The sequence below is a fragment of the Salvia hispanica genome, chromosome 6, assembly GCF_029641045.1.
Source record: "Salvia hispanica isolate PSC_SH4W2 chromosome 6, Shi_PSC_v1, whole genome shotgun sequence".
Lineage (NCBI taxonomy): Eukaryota > Viridiplantae > Streptophyta > Magnoliopsida > Lamiales > Lamiaceae > Salvia > Salvia hispanica.
In genome coordinates, this window is record NC_142697.1 from 44,684,862 (window position 1) to 44,700,440 (window position 15,579).

The following is a 15,579-nucleotide window of genomic DNA, read 5'->3' on the forward strand; positions in this document are numbered from 1 at the left end:
CACAAATCAATCTTTAATTTGGCTAGTCTAGCATTAAAGAAAGTGTCTGATTCAATGAGCCTGGTTCTGCTTCTTTCGACTTGCTTATCCGAAACAGAAGATTGATATTGTTCACAAATAGTGTCCCCTCTTTCTCGCAGTTTGTGAAGTAACCAAAAACAGCAACATCCAAAGAGAGACTGTATCTCGTTACGCATTCTGTGTCTGTTAGTGCATTGTCTGAGTCCTCGGCAAATTTTCCAATTCCAAATTCTCTTAAATTTTCAATTTGAATTTTATATCTATGAAATAATAGTATTAGGAAGGATATTGCTTCCCAATGGATTTAATGGCATTTTAGTTTGCAACCGCAAATTAGATTGTGATTTGTGGGTCAATTGATCTTCACTCATTTATATGATGTGGGTTACATTTCAATAAAACTTGAAATTACATTAATTATTTTAATGATTCTATTAACACCACTTGGACTTTGATTCATAATAATTAGGATTCGAAGCTAAGTTTTGGACCAAAATTTTAAAATTTTCGTATATTTAGGATTATAAATGGATCAATTCATAATGTTGAGAATCCAAATCTAAATAGAAAGAATTCAATAATTGAGCACTAAGAGCATCTCCAACGGTGGACGTCCGGTCGGACTTCTGCGACGGGCGACCGGGACCTCTGTCATTGGAACACATCGCCTCGGATACGGACGTCCCGTGAGGACGTCGGATATCCTCAGATATCCGCGCGACGGGCGGACGTCCGCCATCGTGGCGTGGGTCGGACGTCCGACTTAAAATTTAATTTTTTTTTTAAACTCTATAAATACGACTCGTTGGAACTTCATTTCATTCCGTAAATTGAATAATTGTGAATTTAATTGCGGGAAGTCCTAGTGCAGGGGAAGTCCTAGTTATGTGGCAGTGGAATTGGAAGTCCTAATGATGACGTGGCAGAAAGTTTTTGTGAAAAGTCCTAGTGGGAAGTCCGCCACCGGAGATGCTCTAACCCTCACCAGTGCCCTACCTTTTTCTTACTTTTCTTTGGGTCACTTTTCATGGACATTGCTTTGGTAGTTTGCTTAAAGTCGCTTTAATCTAATTAAATTGATCACGACCTAATTACTAAAATTTGCACACCACTAAGCACACACCTGTAATTATTTGAAAAAATATACTTACGTACATAATTTGTGCAGAAAATTTTGGAACTGGATCTAATCGTCTGATCGTACGAACCGCAAAATTGATTTCGGTTGGACCCGTTTCTAACAGCTTCAATTCCGAAATCGAAATTGTCTTTGGTGCCTGATAGGGACCTGATATTCTATTTTATTCTGGAAGGGAGTTGATATTCTCTCCGTATATTTATTTAGTTTATTTATGTTTTAGTATTATTTTCTATGATTTTATTTACTTTCCATAGTGGTTATGATTTGATTTGCTTTTTATTTACTTCCCTAGTTTATAGAAGATCTTTTTGTACCACATAAATGGTATAGTAGTATAGTGGATTAATATTTAAAAAATAAAAACAAAATGGTTGAGTTTGAATTGGACGAGCCCACGAGGAACGAGATCTCACGCAAATCTTTTTTTAAAAAAGTCCAAATCCCATAACTATTCTTCCCTACAGAAAAAAAAACATCATATATTACTTTCTCCTTAATTTTCATTTAATATTTCAATATTCATTTTCTATCACAACCAATAGTTTATTAGTGAAAGTAATTACTTACTTATACTAATGAAAGTGGTCTGTGTTGTGAAAAAATATGTATATTAACCAGAAGAAAAAATAATACTCCCATTACCACTATCAAATATCAATGTACAAAATTGCTTGTTTTGTTTATTTCTATTCTATCACTAAATTCTTATAGCCAAAAAAGATACCGACGAAGATAAATAAACCATAAACCCTACAATTTCAGAAAATGGCAAAGAAGAACCAACAATAATCCAAAAATCACAGATACTTCTTGCCTGAAATGTAGTCACCAACAGTCAAGAACACATGTTCCCCCAACACCACAGTCACCGGAGGCAGATCTTCGATGCAACCGACCCTCGTCTTGCCCTTCCCACGTTGGAATTCCGCCATCAAGCTATGGTGATCCCTCATCAACAAGTAGGCCAGCAATCCCTGCACCAGCTTGGTGTTCCCATCGAACAATGCAGCGACACCGCCCGAGTTCAACACGAGCGCTGGCCTTGCTAGTGTGATCGCGAACGACAGGTTCGATATCCCATGGTAGCTCTCTTCAGCAAGGACCACAGAATGGGGAGGAAGCAAAGAATGTGGCAGCAATGGAGACCCGAGCGCGCCTCTGATGTACGCATCCTGAGAATCAAGGATTTCCCGAAAAGTTGTTTCGTCCTCGTCCAATGACCGGAAGAACACCTCCACCATGTCGGTGAGTTCCAGTGCAGCTTTCTTCCGTAGCTTCTGGACCCGGTTCACAATCTCACGGGCAACTCCGGCTTCATATAGAGACTCGTCACTGCGCAAGTCCAACACCACCAAGACATCACCATCTCCTTTAGCATCCACCTCCTCAGCCTTTGCATTACCAGGAGGCTTGAACTCTCTAGTTATCTTGACATCACTGAGCTTCAAAACATGTGTGTTGATAGTAATCTCTCCCGCTTTTTCAAACGCCAAGATATCGTCCGTTGACATCACCTTCACTGCCTTTGCAACCTCCCCCATCGATTTCCCAAGCCTTCTCCCCAGCACACCGAAATCAGGCTCTGCACGCAGCGTGGCGTACTTGAGAGTGTCATTACATGGCACCAAAGACTTCACGTTGAGCTCCTCAAGCACGTATTCCCTCAGCTTATTGGCGATATCATCCAAGAAATCCGCGTCAGGGTGGACGATCACCATCTCCTTCACTGGCGTCTTGAGAGGCTTGTTGTGGCGCTCGCGGATGTTGCGTGCAAGATCAATGATAGTCCTCATCCGCTTCACGCTTTCTTCGATCCTTTCGTCTCTCCTTCCTTCTACCTCCGGGAAACTGCAAAAGTGAACACTTTCTTCAAGTCCACCACTTGCTTTCCTCAAATTCTTGTAAAGAACCTCTGGGAAGAATGGTGTGAATGGAGCCATGGATTTACATGCTGTGAGAAGGACATAGTAAAGGGTCGAAAGGGCAACTCTGCAATCTTCTTCCCCAGTCCGACCTTTCAGCCTCTTCCGATTAAATCGAACATACGTGTTCGTTAAGTCATGAAGAAACTCCACGAGACGAGGAACCACAGTGTAGAGCCTATAACCACCCATTTCTTCCCGTACGAAATGTACTAAGCTCTGTGTAGCTGAATTGATCCACTGGTCCAGCACGTTCGAGGAGTCCTGAAGGACGGATTGGTCAAGTGGTGCAAACGGCGCAAGCCCCTCGACTTCAAGGCGTTTAGCATTCTGCACAAGGAACCTATAAGCATTATACCATGGTAGGAACACATCTTTGACCACACCATACACCCCTTCCTTCTTAAAACGCAACGGCTCAGCACGAACAACCGGAGAGTTTATCATGTAGAGACGCACCGCATCAGCTCCATACTCATCGATCACTTCAGATGGCGGAGGATAGTTTTTCAGCCTCTTACTCATCTTCTTCCCATCCTCAGCCAGCACAAGCCCATTACAAATGAGATTTTTGAAAGCAGGCTTTCCGAAAAGTGCAGTCGAGAGAAACATGAGAGTATAGAACCATCCACGAGTTTGATCCAGACCCTCAGCCACAAAATCTCCGGGAAAATTGTTCTCAAACAGTTCCACATTCTCAAACGGATAATGCATATGAGCGTAAGGCATGGATCCGCTCTCAAACCAACAATCGAACACATCCTCCACTCGTTTAAGAACACCACCACCACGCTCCGAAGGGATAGTGATATGATCAATCTTATGACGATGCAAGTCAGTCATCTTCTCACCAGAGAGTTTTTCCAGTTTCTCAATGGAATCCACCACTACAATCTCGTCACCGGCTTCATTGCTCCACACAGGAAGAGGCGTGCCCCAAAACCTACTCCGGCTGACTGCCCAGTCCCTAGCGTTCTCAAGCCAGTTGTGGAAACGTTTCTCCTTCACAAACTTCGGCACCCATTCAGTCTTTTCGGCATTCTCCAGCAACTGCTGCTTAATCTTTTCCACGGCCACGAACCAGCTTGGCACGGCTCTGTAGATGAGAGGAGAGTCTGATCTATAACAATAAGGATAGCTATGTGTAAAGCTTCCACTTTTCACTAGCCTCCCCTTCTCTTTTACAGCCTGAATGACATCTTTATCTATGTCTCTATCTTCCTCCTTCACTTTCTTCACTTTCTGGCCACAAAACTCAACAATTCTATCTGTGAAACATCCATCATCATCTACAGCCACAACCAGTTCTTTCCCCTTCTCCTTGCTGATTATCCCATTGTCAAGACACATCCGGTAATCATCTTCCCCAAACGCAGGAGCACAGTGAACAATACCAGTACCGCTATCATCAGTCACATAACTATCTGCCACGACTTTAAACGCAAAACCTGCGTGGTCCTTGAAGTAATCAAACAACGGGACGTACTTCTTCCCCATGAGAGAAGCACCGCTAAACTTACCCAAGATTTCATACGTATCGACATTCTTAGTTGCCACACTCTTCTTAGCCTTTTCGACAGGAAGCTCTGATAATCGAGATTCGGCAACCACGAAGACTTTCCTGTTGAACTTGTTCCGAGCCTTAACAAACACGAAACCAGCATTGACGCAGAGTGCAAGGTTACTAGGCAGCGTCCATGGCGTCGTTGTCCACGCAAAAAACGAAGCAGCATCAGCATCATCAACCACAGGAAAAGCCACCATGATTTCTGGACCAGAAACCTCCTTATAGTTTAAATTAGCTTCAAAATTAGATAAAGGAGTTTTACAACCAATACTATATGGTGTGACCTGCATAAAACAACATTTATCCAAAATCAGCAACAATTACACAGAGGTTTCTAACTGCGCTATGTGTTTAGGGTTTCTAACTAAGCTATATATGAGTAAATGCATTTTGGTCTGGGAAGTTTATTTGACTGTGGCGAAGCCAACTTAGTCGAATTCATGTCTGATTTATCTTGTATAGTTCATGCAATCATGCTTGCACAAAAAGGCCAACTTAGTTCACAATTTATGCACAATATACGCTGTCTAATGTGTTTTTTCGAATTGAAATATAGTATCAATGTATTATTGCTTCAGTCCTTACATCATATTGGGTAAGTATTTAAGCTATGTTAGATTGTTGAGATTTTGACATTGAAATCTAACCTTTTAGGCCGTAACTGCCGTTATTTGAAAAAATGAAACAAGCGAAAATGGAAGAAGGAAATGGGGTCAATCACTTTGCTCGCATCCCAGAGAAACTAAGCCGGCTTGCAAATCTAAAGGATCTGTGTAGATACTCCCTTGTCTCGAAGCGTTTTGCTAATTCGGCTATTTATTTATTTATTGAAATCTGTTCATTTGACTCTTCCAAGTACTACACACTCTGCTGAATCAGCTGATGAAATCTGTGATACTACCTACAAAAAGGAAGAGGAAGACCAAAGTTTGTAGTGTGTATTTGATTTAAAAAAGTGGTGTATTTAAAATAATCAAAGGCATGCATCTTTATTGAAAATTAATAAAGTGAAGATGGATACAAGGCAATCGGAACACAAGGCAATCGGAATACAAGGCAGGCAATCGGAACACAAGGCATGCCAATCAGAACACAAGGCATACAATCGGAACACAAGGCAGGCAATCGGAATACAAGGCAGGCAATCGGATGGATGGATGTTGAGATAAGAGAGTTATTTGTTGTCGACTTTAAAGCTGAAGTCGTAATAGCTGACTCCCTCGTATATACCACCTCGGATATCATTTTGATACGAAGTTTGGCCATTGATAGCACTCTTGTCTGCTTTAGTGTAAGTAAAAGGGATACTGCAGATGCCCTTCGTCCCAACATAACTAACCGTGACCGTACTATTCTTGGGCACAGAAACTGTGCCCACAGCCGTAACTTGATTTGCAGTAGTATCGGCTTTGTCCCACACAAACTCCTCGTTTATAATAATATCACCAGGGATGACAACTCTTCCGGTTGAAATGAACCATGGCGTTGTAGAGATGGTGTGTTTCACCCCGGCATGCAATCGACCACCCCCGCGGCTAAAAGTATAAGACTTTTCATCTATGTAGGTGATCTCCACAGGCATGATTAGGTCCACAGGCGCCGGGTTGGTGAGTGTAGTGGTGCCTGCTATAAAAGGTGTCTCCCCATATATCCTCTGGTCATCTAATGCATAGTTCAAGTTGAGAATCTGCCTCTCCGTCACAAGCTCATCCACAAAGATTATCGCTTCTTGGGTGATGGTGTCGCTCGTGGCAGCTAGGCAGTTGTCCGCTGAGCGAACGCAGTACTTGTTGACGGAGGGGTTTAGAAGTGCAATGGCGTATTCGTCGATTTTGACCGGCTTGAATATAGGGACGATGGAAGAGCCCTGTGTTGTGTAGTCGCCGCCGTAGATCCAGTTAGAGTCGTTGGTATTCACCCACCAGAAGGAGTCGAAATAGGTTGAAATTATAGTACACATTCCGTTAGACATCATACCCGGCGAGTGCAGAGATTCTTTATCGGTAGCTTTGTCTGATCCAAACTGCAGCCGCTTCCCGTTGACGTCGTAAGCTTTGAGGTACTTCCCGTGAATGAATGCTATCGGATGCTCAGGCAGTATAACCAGCGTCTCCCTATCCACAAACACTAGGTCGTCCGTACCGCTGCTATTTTCTTCCACGTACAGACTGTATATTTGACGACCTTCTTCTTTCACCATCACGCGCCACCCGGTCTGGACGTGAGTGAAGTGGACCTCATTCTGGGATACGAGGGTGGGCTCGAAGAGCGTGCACAATGGGTCCGTGGTGTCTTCTACGGGCTGATTCGATCTGGCTACGATTCTGTTGTCTCTTGTATCTCTATTCCAGTATTTGTTGTTGATATAAAATCGAAGGTGCACGTATCTGTCCGGACTGAGGCCGGACTCACACGTCACACACACACACACATGAATATATTCTCATATCCCATTTATCCCACTTTCACTCAAATAAGATGCATGAGGGTTCAAGGAGACCGATTAATCGGTTAGAAAGAAGAGGAATCGAGTAGAATCAAGAAGATGAATATATAAAAATACCTTAAGAGAAAAACGAACGGTAGAAATTGAGTATTAGACTCGGTTCTTCACAATCCTCGGATTAAACTTCAATTTCTTCTCAAAGGATGAAGGATTAATGGAGTAAAGTGGAAGAAAATTGAGAGAGTATGGAGAAGATGAGAGGGGCGAAAATTAGGGTAGGGGGCGAAAATTATGATGGCTAGGTTTAGGGGTTTTGGCTCTTATTTATAGAGTCCAATAAGATCTTTAGAATATTTGGTAAGATTCTATTCTCCACAAATAAATAAATAAATATTGTGAAGTAGGGAAGAAGAATTAACAAAAATAGATCCTAGGGCAAATCCCATAGGTTTCGAAAATTTGGCTTCCAAGAATAGCCAAGACTTTGTTTTGGTATATTTTACGGAGTAGAATAAGATATCACGGAGCAAAATAAAAATAAGAATTCTCCCAACTTGGAGTAAAAAGTGGCGTCTCCTATGCCATTTAAATAATGCATGGATTTTTAAATATTGACTAAAATAAGATAAGGCAAGATCTCTTGAAGTATGGAAAGATTTGGTAGAATATTTTTATTCTAGGTATGAAGGAAATCAAGTAAGGAATAAATAAAATAAGCAAAATACTATTTCCTTCCCAATATAGTGATTTTCGTAAATCACTATTAAAATAAGGGGGGGCTCGATTTTTCTCTCTCTTTAAAAGCAAATAATTGGGTCTTGGATTTAATTTGGATAAATATCCCAAGAATTAAATTAAATCCAAAAAATAGAAATTCTTTTCAAAGGGGGCTAGGGTTCGAAAATCTCAAGAATTGGGTGACAAGTATTTATGGAATGTTTCCCTAATATTTTCACTCACCCTTAAACAAATAATTTACCACATAATTAATAAATAATCACATGCCACATCATATAATCAACAAGTTTGACTTTTCAAACTTCCAACGAAAACCCTAAACTCAACTCGGCCATAGCATCACATGTCATAAATGCATTTACGACTCCACGTCATCAAATAATAAATTCTAGGGCTCTAAAACTAGGGTTCGGAAATTCGGGGTAGACATCCTACCACACTTAAAAGAAATTTCGTCCCGAAATTTGGTACCTTTACGGAAAAAGTTCTGGGTATAGTTCCATCATCTTATCCTCAAACTCCCACGTGGCTTCCTCGAGCCCGTGGTTTCTCCATTGAATTTTCACGAAGGTAGTGGTTTTATTTCTCATAGTTTGGACCTTCCGATCCAAGTTCATCTGGGGTTGCTCCTCGTAGCTCAAATCCGGGTTTACAGCAATATCCTCGTAACGAATCACATGCTTCGGATCGAACACGTATTTTCGCAACTGTGACACATGAAAGACGTTGTGCACGTTCCCAAGACTGCGCAGCAACGCTAATCTATAAGCTACGGGTCCTACTCCTTCAAGAATTTCGTATGGTCCGATGAAACGCGGTTTCAATTTGCCCTTGACTCCAAAACGCGTTATCCCTTTCGACGGGGATACCTTGAGGAAAACTTTGTCACCAGCGTGGAACTGTAAGTCCGTCCGTCGGACGTCGGCGTATGACTTTTGTCTATCCTGGGCTTCCTTCATTCTCGCACGGATTTGTCGAACGATTCCGACCATCTCTTCGACTGCATCGAGTCCAAGCGCCCTTCGTTCGCCAACTTCATCCCAGTAGAGTGGAGATCTACACTTTCTTCCATAAAGTGCTTCATATGGCGCCATGCCGATCGTTGCTTGGAAGCTGTTGTTGTAGGCGAACTCGATCAAAGGGAGTGCGGTCTCCCAACTTCCGCCTCGGTCGAGCACCACTGCTCTTAGCATATCCTCGAGAGTTCGTATCGTTCTTTCGGATTGTCCATCGGACTGTGGGTGAAAAGCGGTGCTAAAGTTCAAGCGTGTTCCAAGCTCGCGTTGTAAACTAATCCAAAATTTCGAGGTAAACTTCGGGTCATGATCAGATGTAATCGTTACTGGGACTCCATGTAATCGTACGATCTCTCGAATATAGATCCGAGCTAGCCTATCCGATCCATGGATTACGGGGATTGGTATGAAGTGTGCACTCTTGGTAAGTCGATCTATGATCACCCAAATCGCGGTGTTTCCCTTGAGGATTTTCGGCAATGCAGTCACGAAGTCCATGGCGATGTGATCCCATTTCCACTCGGGTATCTCAAGCGGTTGTAGCTTCCCGTACGGTCGTTGGTGTAAGGCTTTCACCTGTTGGCAGGCTAAGCAGCGCTCCACATAAGCTGGGACGTCTTTCTTCATGCCGTTCCACCAAAAGGACTTCTTAAGATCCTGGTACATCTTTGTGCTCCCGGGGTGAGCAGTGTATGGGGTTTCGTGGGCTTCGCTCATGATCTCGTTCCTAAGTCCCTCGTCATTTGGCACGCACAATCCCCCTTTAAAGGTGAGAGCGTTGTCGGAAGCCTCACTAAAGTTTCCGGATTCACCGGTTCTTACTTCTACTCGAATCTCCTCCAATCTCGTATCTATCCGTTGGGCTGCAACGATCCTCGTCCTTAAATCAGGTTCTACTACTAACGCGGCGATTCGACCTTCCACGGTTTCGGGTGTCCCTACTACTTATATTCGCAACTTACTCAACTCACGTACTAAACTTTCCTCTTCCGTCAGAAAAGTAGCAAGTTGCGAATGGTCTCTACGGCTTAAAGCATCTGCCACTACGTTAGCCTTGCCAGGGTGGTAGTTGATGCCACAATCGTAGTCCTTCACTAGCTCGAGCCATCTCCGTTGTCGCATGTTCAGATCCTTCTGCTCGAAAAAGTATTTTAAACTCTTGTGGTCCGTAAAGATTTCACACCTAACTCCGTAGAGATGGTGCCTCCAAATCTTTAGGGCATGCACTACTGCGGCTAATTCTAAATCGTGGGTGGGGTAGTTCAACTCGTGCGGTTTCAATTGTCGTGACGCGTAGGCGATCACTTTGTTGTTCTGCATCAACACGCATCCTAATTCGACCTTCGAGGCGTCGGTGTAAACTATGTAGTCGACTCCAAGCTCTGGCACAGCTAGCACTGGTGCGGTAGTCAATTTCTCCTTCAAAAGTTGAAAGCTAGCTTCACAGTCCGGCGTCCAGTTCACCTTAATTCCTTTCTTGAGTTGCTGGGTCATTGGCCTCGCTATGTTGGAGAACCCTTCTATGAACCTTCGGTAGTATCCTGCCAAGCCCAGGAAACTCCGAATCTCGTTCGGGGTCGAAGGCGACTTCCATTGTTGTACCGCCTCAACCTTGGCGGGGTCCACTCGAATTCCTTCTGCCGACACGATGTGTCCTAAAAAGTTGACTTCCTTCAGCCAGAATTCGCACTTGCTGAATTTGGCGTACAGCTTCTCGGTTCTCAACGTCTCCAACGCGATTCGCAGGTGCTCCGCGTGCTCCTTCTCGTCCTTCGAGTAAACTAAGATATCTTCTATGAATACTAGGACGAACGTATCTAGGTACGTGTGGAATACTCGGTTCATCAAGTCCATAAACACGGCTGGGGCATTCGTCAGACCGAACGGCATCACAACAAACTCATAGTGACCATATCTGGTACGGAATGCGGTTTTGGGATATCCTCCTTTCGCACTTTCAGCTGGTGGTATCCGGACTTCAAATCCATCTTAGAGAACACTCCGGCTCCTCGGAGTTGATCGAACAGGTCGTCTATCCTTGGCAAAGGGTACTTGTTCTTGAGGGTCAATTTGTTCAACTCTCTATAGTCGATACACATTCTCATTGACCCATCTTTCTTCTTAACGAAGAGCACCGGTGCGCCCCATGGCGAAACACTGGGCCTAACGAAACCTAAATCCATGAGCTCTTGCAGCTGTATCTTCAGTTCTTCTAATTCCTTAGGCGCTATGCGGTACGGTGCCTTCGATATAGGTGCGGCTCCAGGTTCAAGGTCGATCGTAAACTCTAACTACCTATCCGGCGGTGGTCCAGGTAGCACTTCGGGGAAAACATCTGGAAACTCTCGTACGACGGCGACGTCCTCTAGCCTCCTTTCCTCCTTCTCTTCTCCGTGGAGATAGACAAGGTAGGTCGGGCGTCCTTTTCTTAACATGGCGGTGGCTTGCAACGCAGAAATTATGGCGGTTCACCGGTTCATCGAGATTCAGTGGTACACGATAGGTTCCGCACCCGGGGCTTGTAGGGTTATTAGCCTCTCCTTACAGCGAATCGTCGCAAGGTTCGCGGTTAACCAATCCATCCCTAAAATTACGTCGACATCTCTCATCGCTATAACTCGCAGGTCGTGAGCAACTATCTTAAGTTCTCCTAGTACGATTTCTATGTTCAAGCAAAACCGAGAGATCTCTACTATTCCTCCTACTGGTGAGGACACCATCATCCTATGTTCAGACTTCCTAGTAGGCAAGCTTAGGATATGCACACATAACTCAAAGATGAACGAATGAGATGCACCCGTGTCAAACAAAACAACAATAGGGGTATCGAGGATTTCGTCTATACCTGCTAGATTTCCACTCTCGGGCTTTCCTTGCTCGATCTTGGGCTGCTTCTGGCTTATGGCGTACGCTCTAGCCGGGGCGGGAAGTCTTGGGCGGACGGGCTGCTGCAGCCGCGGTGGCTGGTCCCGGTTCGCTCCCGATCCCATTGGTGGCGCTCTCGGCTGCTGACGGAAACTTTGATTACTCTGCCTCGACGCGGTTCTCGCATTCCTACTCGGACATTCCCTAGAGAAATGACCGTTCCCTCCACAGTTGAAGCACCTGGTCGGGTTCGGTCCTTTACACTCCCCGAAGTGGTACTTGGCGCAAACGTTACACTGGGGTGGCCTAGCACGAGGGTCGCTCCTTGAGTTGAACGAAGTCTGTCCTCCTCCGTACGGCGGTCGGTTCTGGGTAGGGCGATATCGCTTGCTATCGTAGTGGTTTCTACTCTCGTCTCACCTTCTTTTATCGGGGTTAGGGCGTGACGGGGGTAGTGCCAGCGTAGTGTTCCCCACGCTCCTCTCTTTGGGCATTGCTACCTCAACGTCCAATGCGAGGGCTAGCTCTTCGGCGTACGTAAGGGGTCCACGGACTGCTAGAGCCATCCTAATCTCGTGCCTAAGGCCCTCACGAAACTTATCGGCCAGTTTCTCGTCGGTATCTGTCTGTTCTGGCGCATAACGGGTCATGTCACAAAGCACGCGGTCGTATTCGGTCACGGACAGACGTCCCTGGGTGAGGTTGTGAAACTCGGTTGCCTTTGCCTTGCGGTAGCTCTTAGGTATGTACTTGTCGTACACCTCGGTCTTGAAGTCTTCCCACGTCATCTCGTTCACACGATCCTGGGGCATGGTCTTCAGCTTGGTGTCCCACCAAAAGTCGGCGGATCCGGTCAGTTGATGCGTCACGCAGATCATCTTCTCCGCATCGTTGCACACTAAGGTTCTAAAGACACGTTCCAGCCCGCGTACCCAAGTTTTGGCTTTCGCGGGTTCACCCATTCCGTCGAAGGTAGGGGGCTTTTGGTCTAGGAATAGCTTTACGACTTCCCTATCTACTTGTGGAGGTGGTGGTGGCGACGGCGGCCTTGGTTGCGTCACACTTACTTCTACCGAAGCCTGGGAGGTAGGTTCCTCGTTCCTCACGTTGCGTCTAGGCGGCATTCTGGTTCATTTTCACTCGAGTTGTTAGCGCACTTATTTAAACCCAAAAATAGCGATGGGGTACTTTGAAAGAACAAATATTTTAAAACTTTCTACACGTAGGGTCTAAGGAAAGACCACACAACAGCAGTTGTAAAGAGGAAACAGTTGCGCAAGAGGATGCAAAAGAAGTTGCACCACAAGGTGGAAAACACTTGGAAGAAAACAGGCGAATAAGTATATTCACGCATTAAGGATGGAAAACAGTGAAAACGGCTCATTGTAAGATGATAGGACAAAAGGTGCGAATTTCCCATTAAATCTCAAAAGTGAATCTCGAAAGGTCTTGGTACAATGAATGAATAGGAGCAAAACAATTGCGAAAGAAAACGACAACGGAAATAAAGGTTCTAGAATTTCAAAAAAAACATGGGGAAAAGAAAACAAAATCGCTATTCGTGCACTAGACATCTCCGCCCTCGTCCTCTTCGGGTTCTCCCGACTCTCCGACACTCTCGGCGCTCGAACTCTCTCCTCTCTCGCATGGTCTCATCTCCTCGTCTTCCTTCTCGTCGCTTAGGGGCGAAGGAATCGAGGTAATCATCTCTTCGGCCACTCTTATGATCCTTCGAGGGGCTGAAATGCGCATCCTAAGGGTCTTTCTACGGGGAAAGCGGGCAACATGCGGCTCCTCATCATCGCGATACTTCATTCGACGCGCTGCTCCTGGCGAGTACCTTTGCGTTGGCCGGTGGAGTGGGGGTCCGTCGACGGCCGCGGACATGGCCGGAAGTAAGACTCCCATTAGGCCGACGAAGTCTCCTCGAGGCGTGTATTTGGGTGGGCTAAACCAGGTGTAGGATACGGAGGCTTGAGCGGTCCACTCGCTCCAAGGGGAAGGTAACATATGGATAAGTCGCATGATCCCCTCGTGATGGGTAGTTCCGTACGCGTAGGCGTCCAGCCTGTGATCGTAGAAATCGGTGACGAAGTTTAGGAGGAACTGCTGTCCGTCCCATTCCAGCTCCCTATAGCGCTCTACTGGAAAGTTCATATTTTTGGCGTAACGGCAACGCATAAGGGCGTGATAGGGTTGAACCATCTATATAAAGGGGAAAAAAGAACAAGTCAGCACCGTCTCAAAGGGTAAAAGAATAACAAGTGTATGGTTCCAAGTAGTGCCGCGAAAAGAAAGGATAGATATGCGTAAAAGCAAAAGATGGCGGTACGAAGGTAATATCGTCGGACGTTCGTGTTCCTAAGGCATCTATTCGCGCGTTTTCTCTCACGATTCGCCGAGTTCTATAAACACTAACGGCCTTATACTAGTCATTCCACGTTTCTATTGTTGGTAAAAGCGCTGTGATCGTATAGCTAAGGCATGCTAGGTTCAAAAGTCCAAATCTAAGCATCGCTATATTTCAACATAATCCCATGTAATCACGTTCGCATTTCACAATTTCACAAGTTCTCATACAACATTCAACAAATCACCACTCAAGAAGCATCGCTTCGCATTCATAATATTTCCGACACATAAGGCATGCTTTCACAAGTTCTCATATACATTTGACAAATTATCATTCGGGAAGCATCGCTTCTCATTCACAATATCAAGTTCAAGCACAAATCACAAAAATATCTAGTACCTCTTTCTTCGTGGTTGAACGAGACGACTTGCGGTGTTGAGTCTTCCACATTTAATTCATTTACAAAAAGATTACAAGGACATCCTAAAGCTTGAAAAGACTCTTGGGTCCAGAGCGGAAAGAACTGAGGCTCTGATACCAACTGTAACAGCCCGCCCTCCTGGGGTATAAGTTATGCCACCCTTACCAAGTGAACTCGAGTTTTAAACAGTTATAAGAGAAATATCACGAGTATCACAAAATATATTTTCATAGACTGACCAGTCAAAATAATCCCCCATTTTCTCATCAAAACAACAATCACAACATTCCATGGTGCGACGAAAGTGTGGCCACACTTTTCGCCCACGAGACCGGCCGACTAGCAAGGACGGCTCCCGATCCCATCGTGTACACAGCCTGGTAGGGCTTGCGGCCCATACTCGACCCGAATTCGTATAAGCATATCCAACATTTCATTTAAACAAACATAGGCATGGCATAACAGTTAAACCACCCTTATAACACCAAACAATATTTTTAATAAAATAAAAGAGAGTTTTTAGAGTAAAGCCCACCTCGACTGCTTAGTTTTCAAGTAGTTTCGCTTTTCCGTTATCCGGCTTCGCAACCAAAGTTTCACCTTTTAGTCACATAGGCACATATCACAAATTAGGTTCAATACTATTCTTACTCATGCATGTCTCAAACCTTTTCCCTTTTTCCCATCGATTTATCCTATCATTACTAATCAATCACGACCATGTTTATCACACAAGAATATTTAGTCATCAAACACACACTACACAACACAACAACACACACACACACACGACACACACACTCACGCCACACACACACATGAATATATTCACATATCCCTTTTATCCCACTTTCACTCAAATAAGATGCATGAGGGTTCAAGGAGACCGATTAATCGGTTAGAAAGAAGAGGAATCGAGTAGAATCAAGAAGATGAATATATAAAAATACCTTAAGAGAAAAACGAACGGTAGAAATTGAGTATTAGACTCGGTTCTTCACAATCCTCGGATTAAACTTCAATTTCTTCTCAAAGGATGAAGGATTAATGGAGTAAAGTGGAAGAAAATTGAGAGAGTATGGAGAAGAT

General features: G+C 44.5%; 1 protein-coding gene and 1 pseudogene across 1 annotated transcript; both read right to left on the minus strand.

Annotated features, from left to right (window-relative positions):
- Window positions 1-1,959: 1,959 nt before the first annotated feature.
- LOC148923881 (isoleucine--tRNA ligase, cytoplasmic pseudogene) lies at window positions 1,960-10,705 on the minus strand (annotated as a pseudogene).
- Window positions 10,706-11,337: 632 nt separating this feature from the next.
- Window positions 11,338-12,840, minus strand: LOC148923882 (uncharacterized). Its single transcript, XM_089061625.1, has 2 exons — window positions 12,137-12,840; window positions 11,338-12,022 (listed from the first exon to the last, which is right to left on the minus strand). The coding sequence occupies exons 1-2, from the start codon at window positions 12,838-12,840 to the stop codon at window positions 11,338-11,340; spliced, it is 1,389 nt and encodes a 462-aa protein (XP_088917751.1).
- Window positions 12,841-15,579: the final 2,739 nt, after the last annotated feature.

Coding starts and splice junctions, on each gene's coding strand:
- LOC148923882 (XM_089061625.1), bottom strand. CDS start 12,840: ATGCCGCCTAGACGCAACGTGAGGAACGAGGAACCTACCTCCCAGGCT. Junction 12,023..12,136: donor CCTAACCCCGATAAAAGAAG/GTGAGACGAGAG, acceptor CCCTCGTGCTAG/GCCACCCCAGTGTAACGTTT.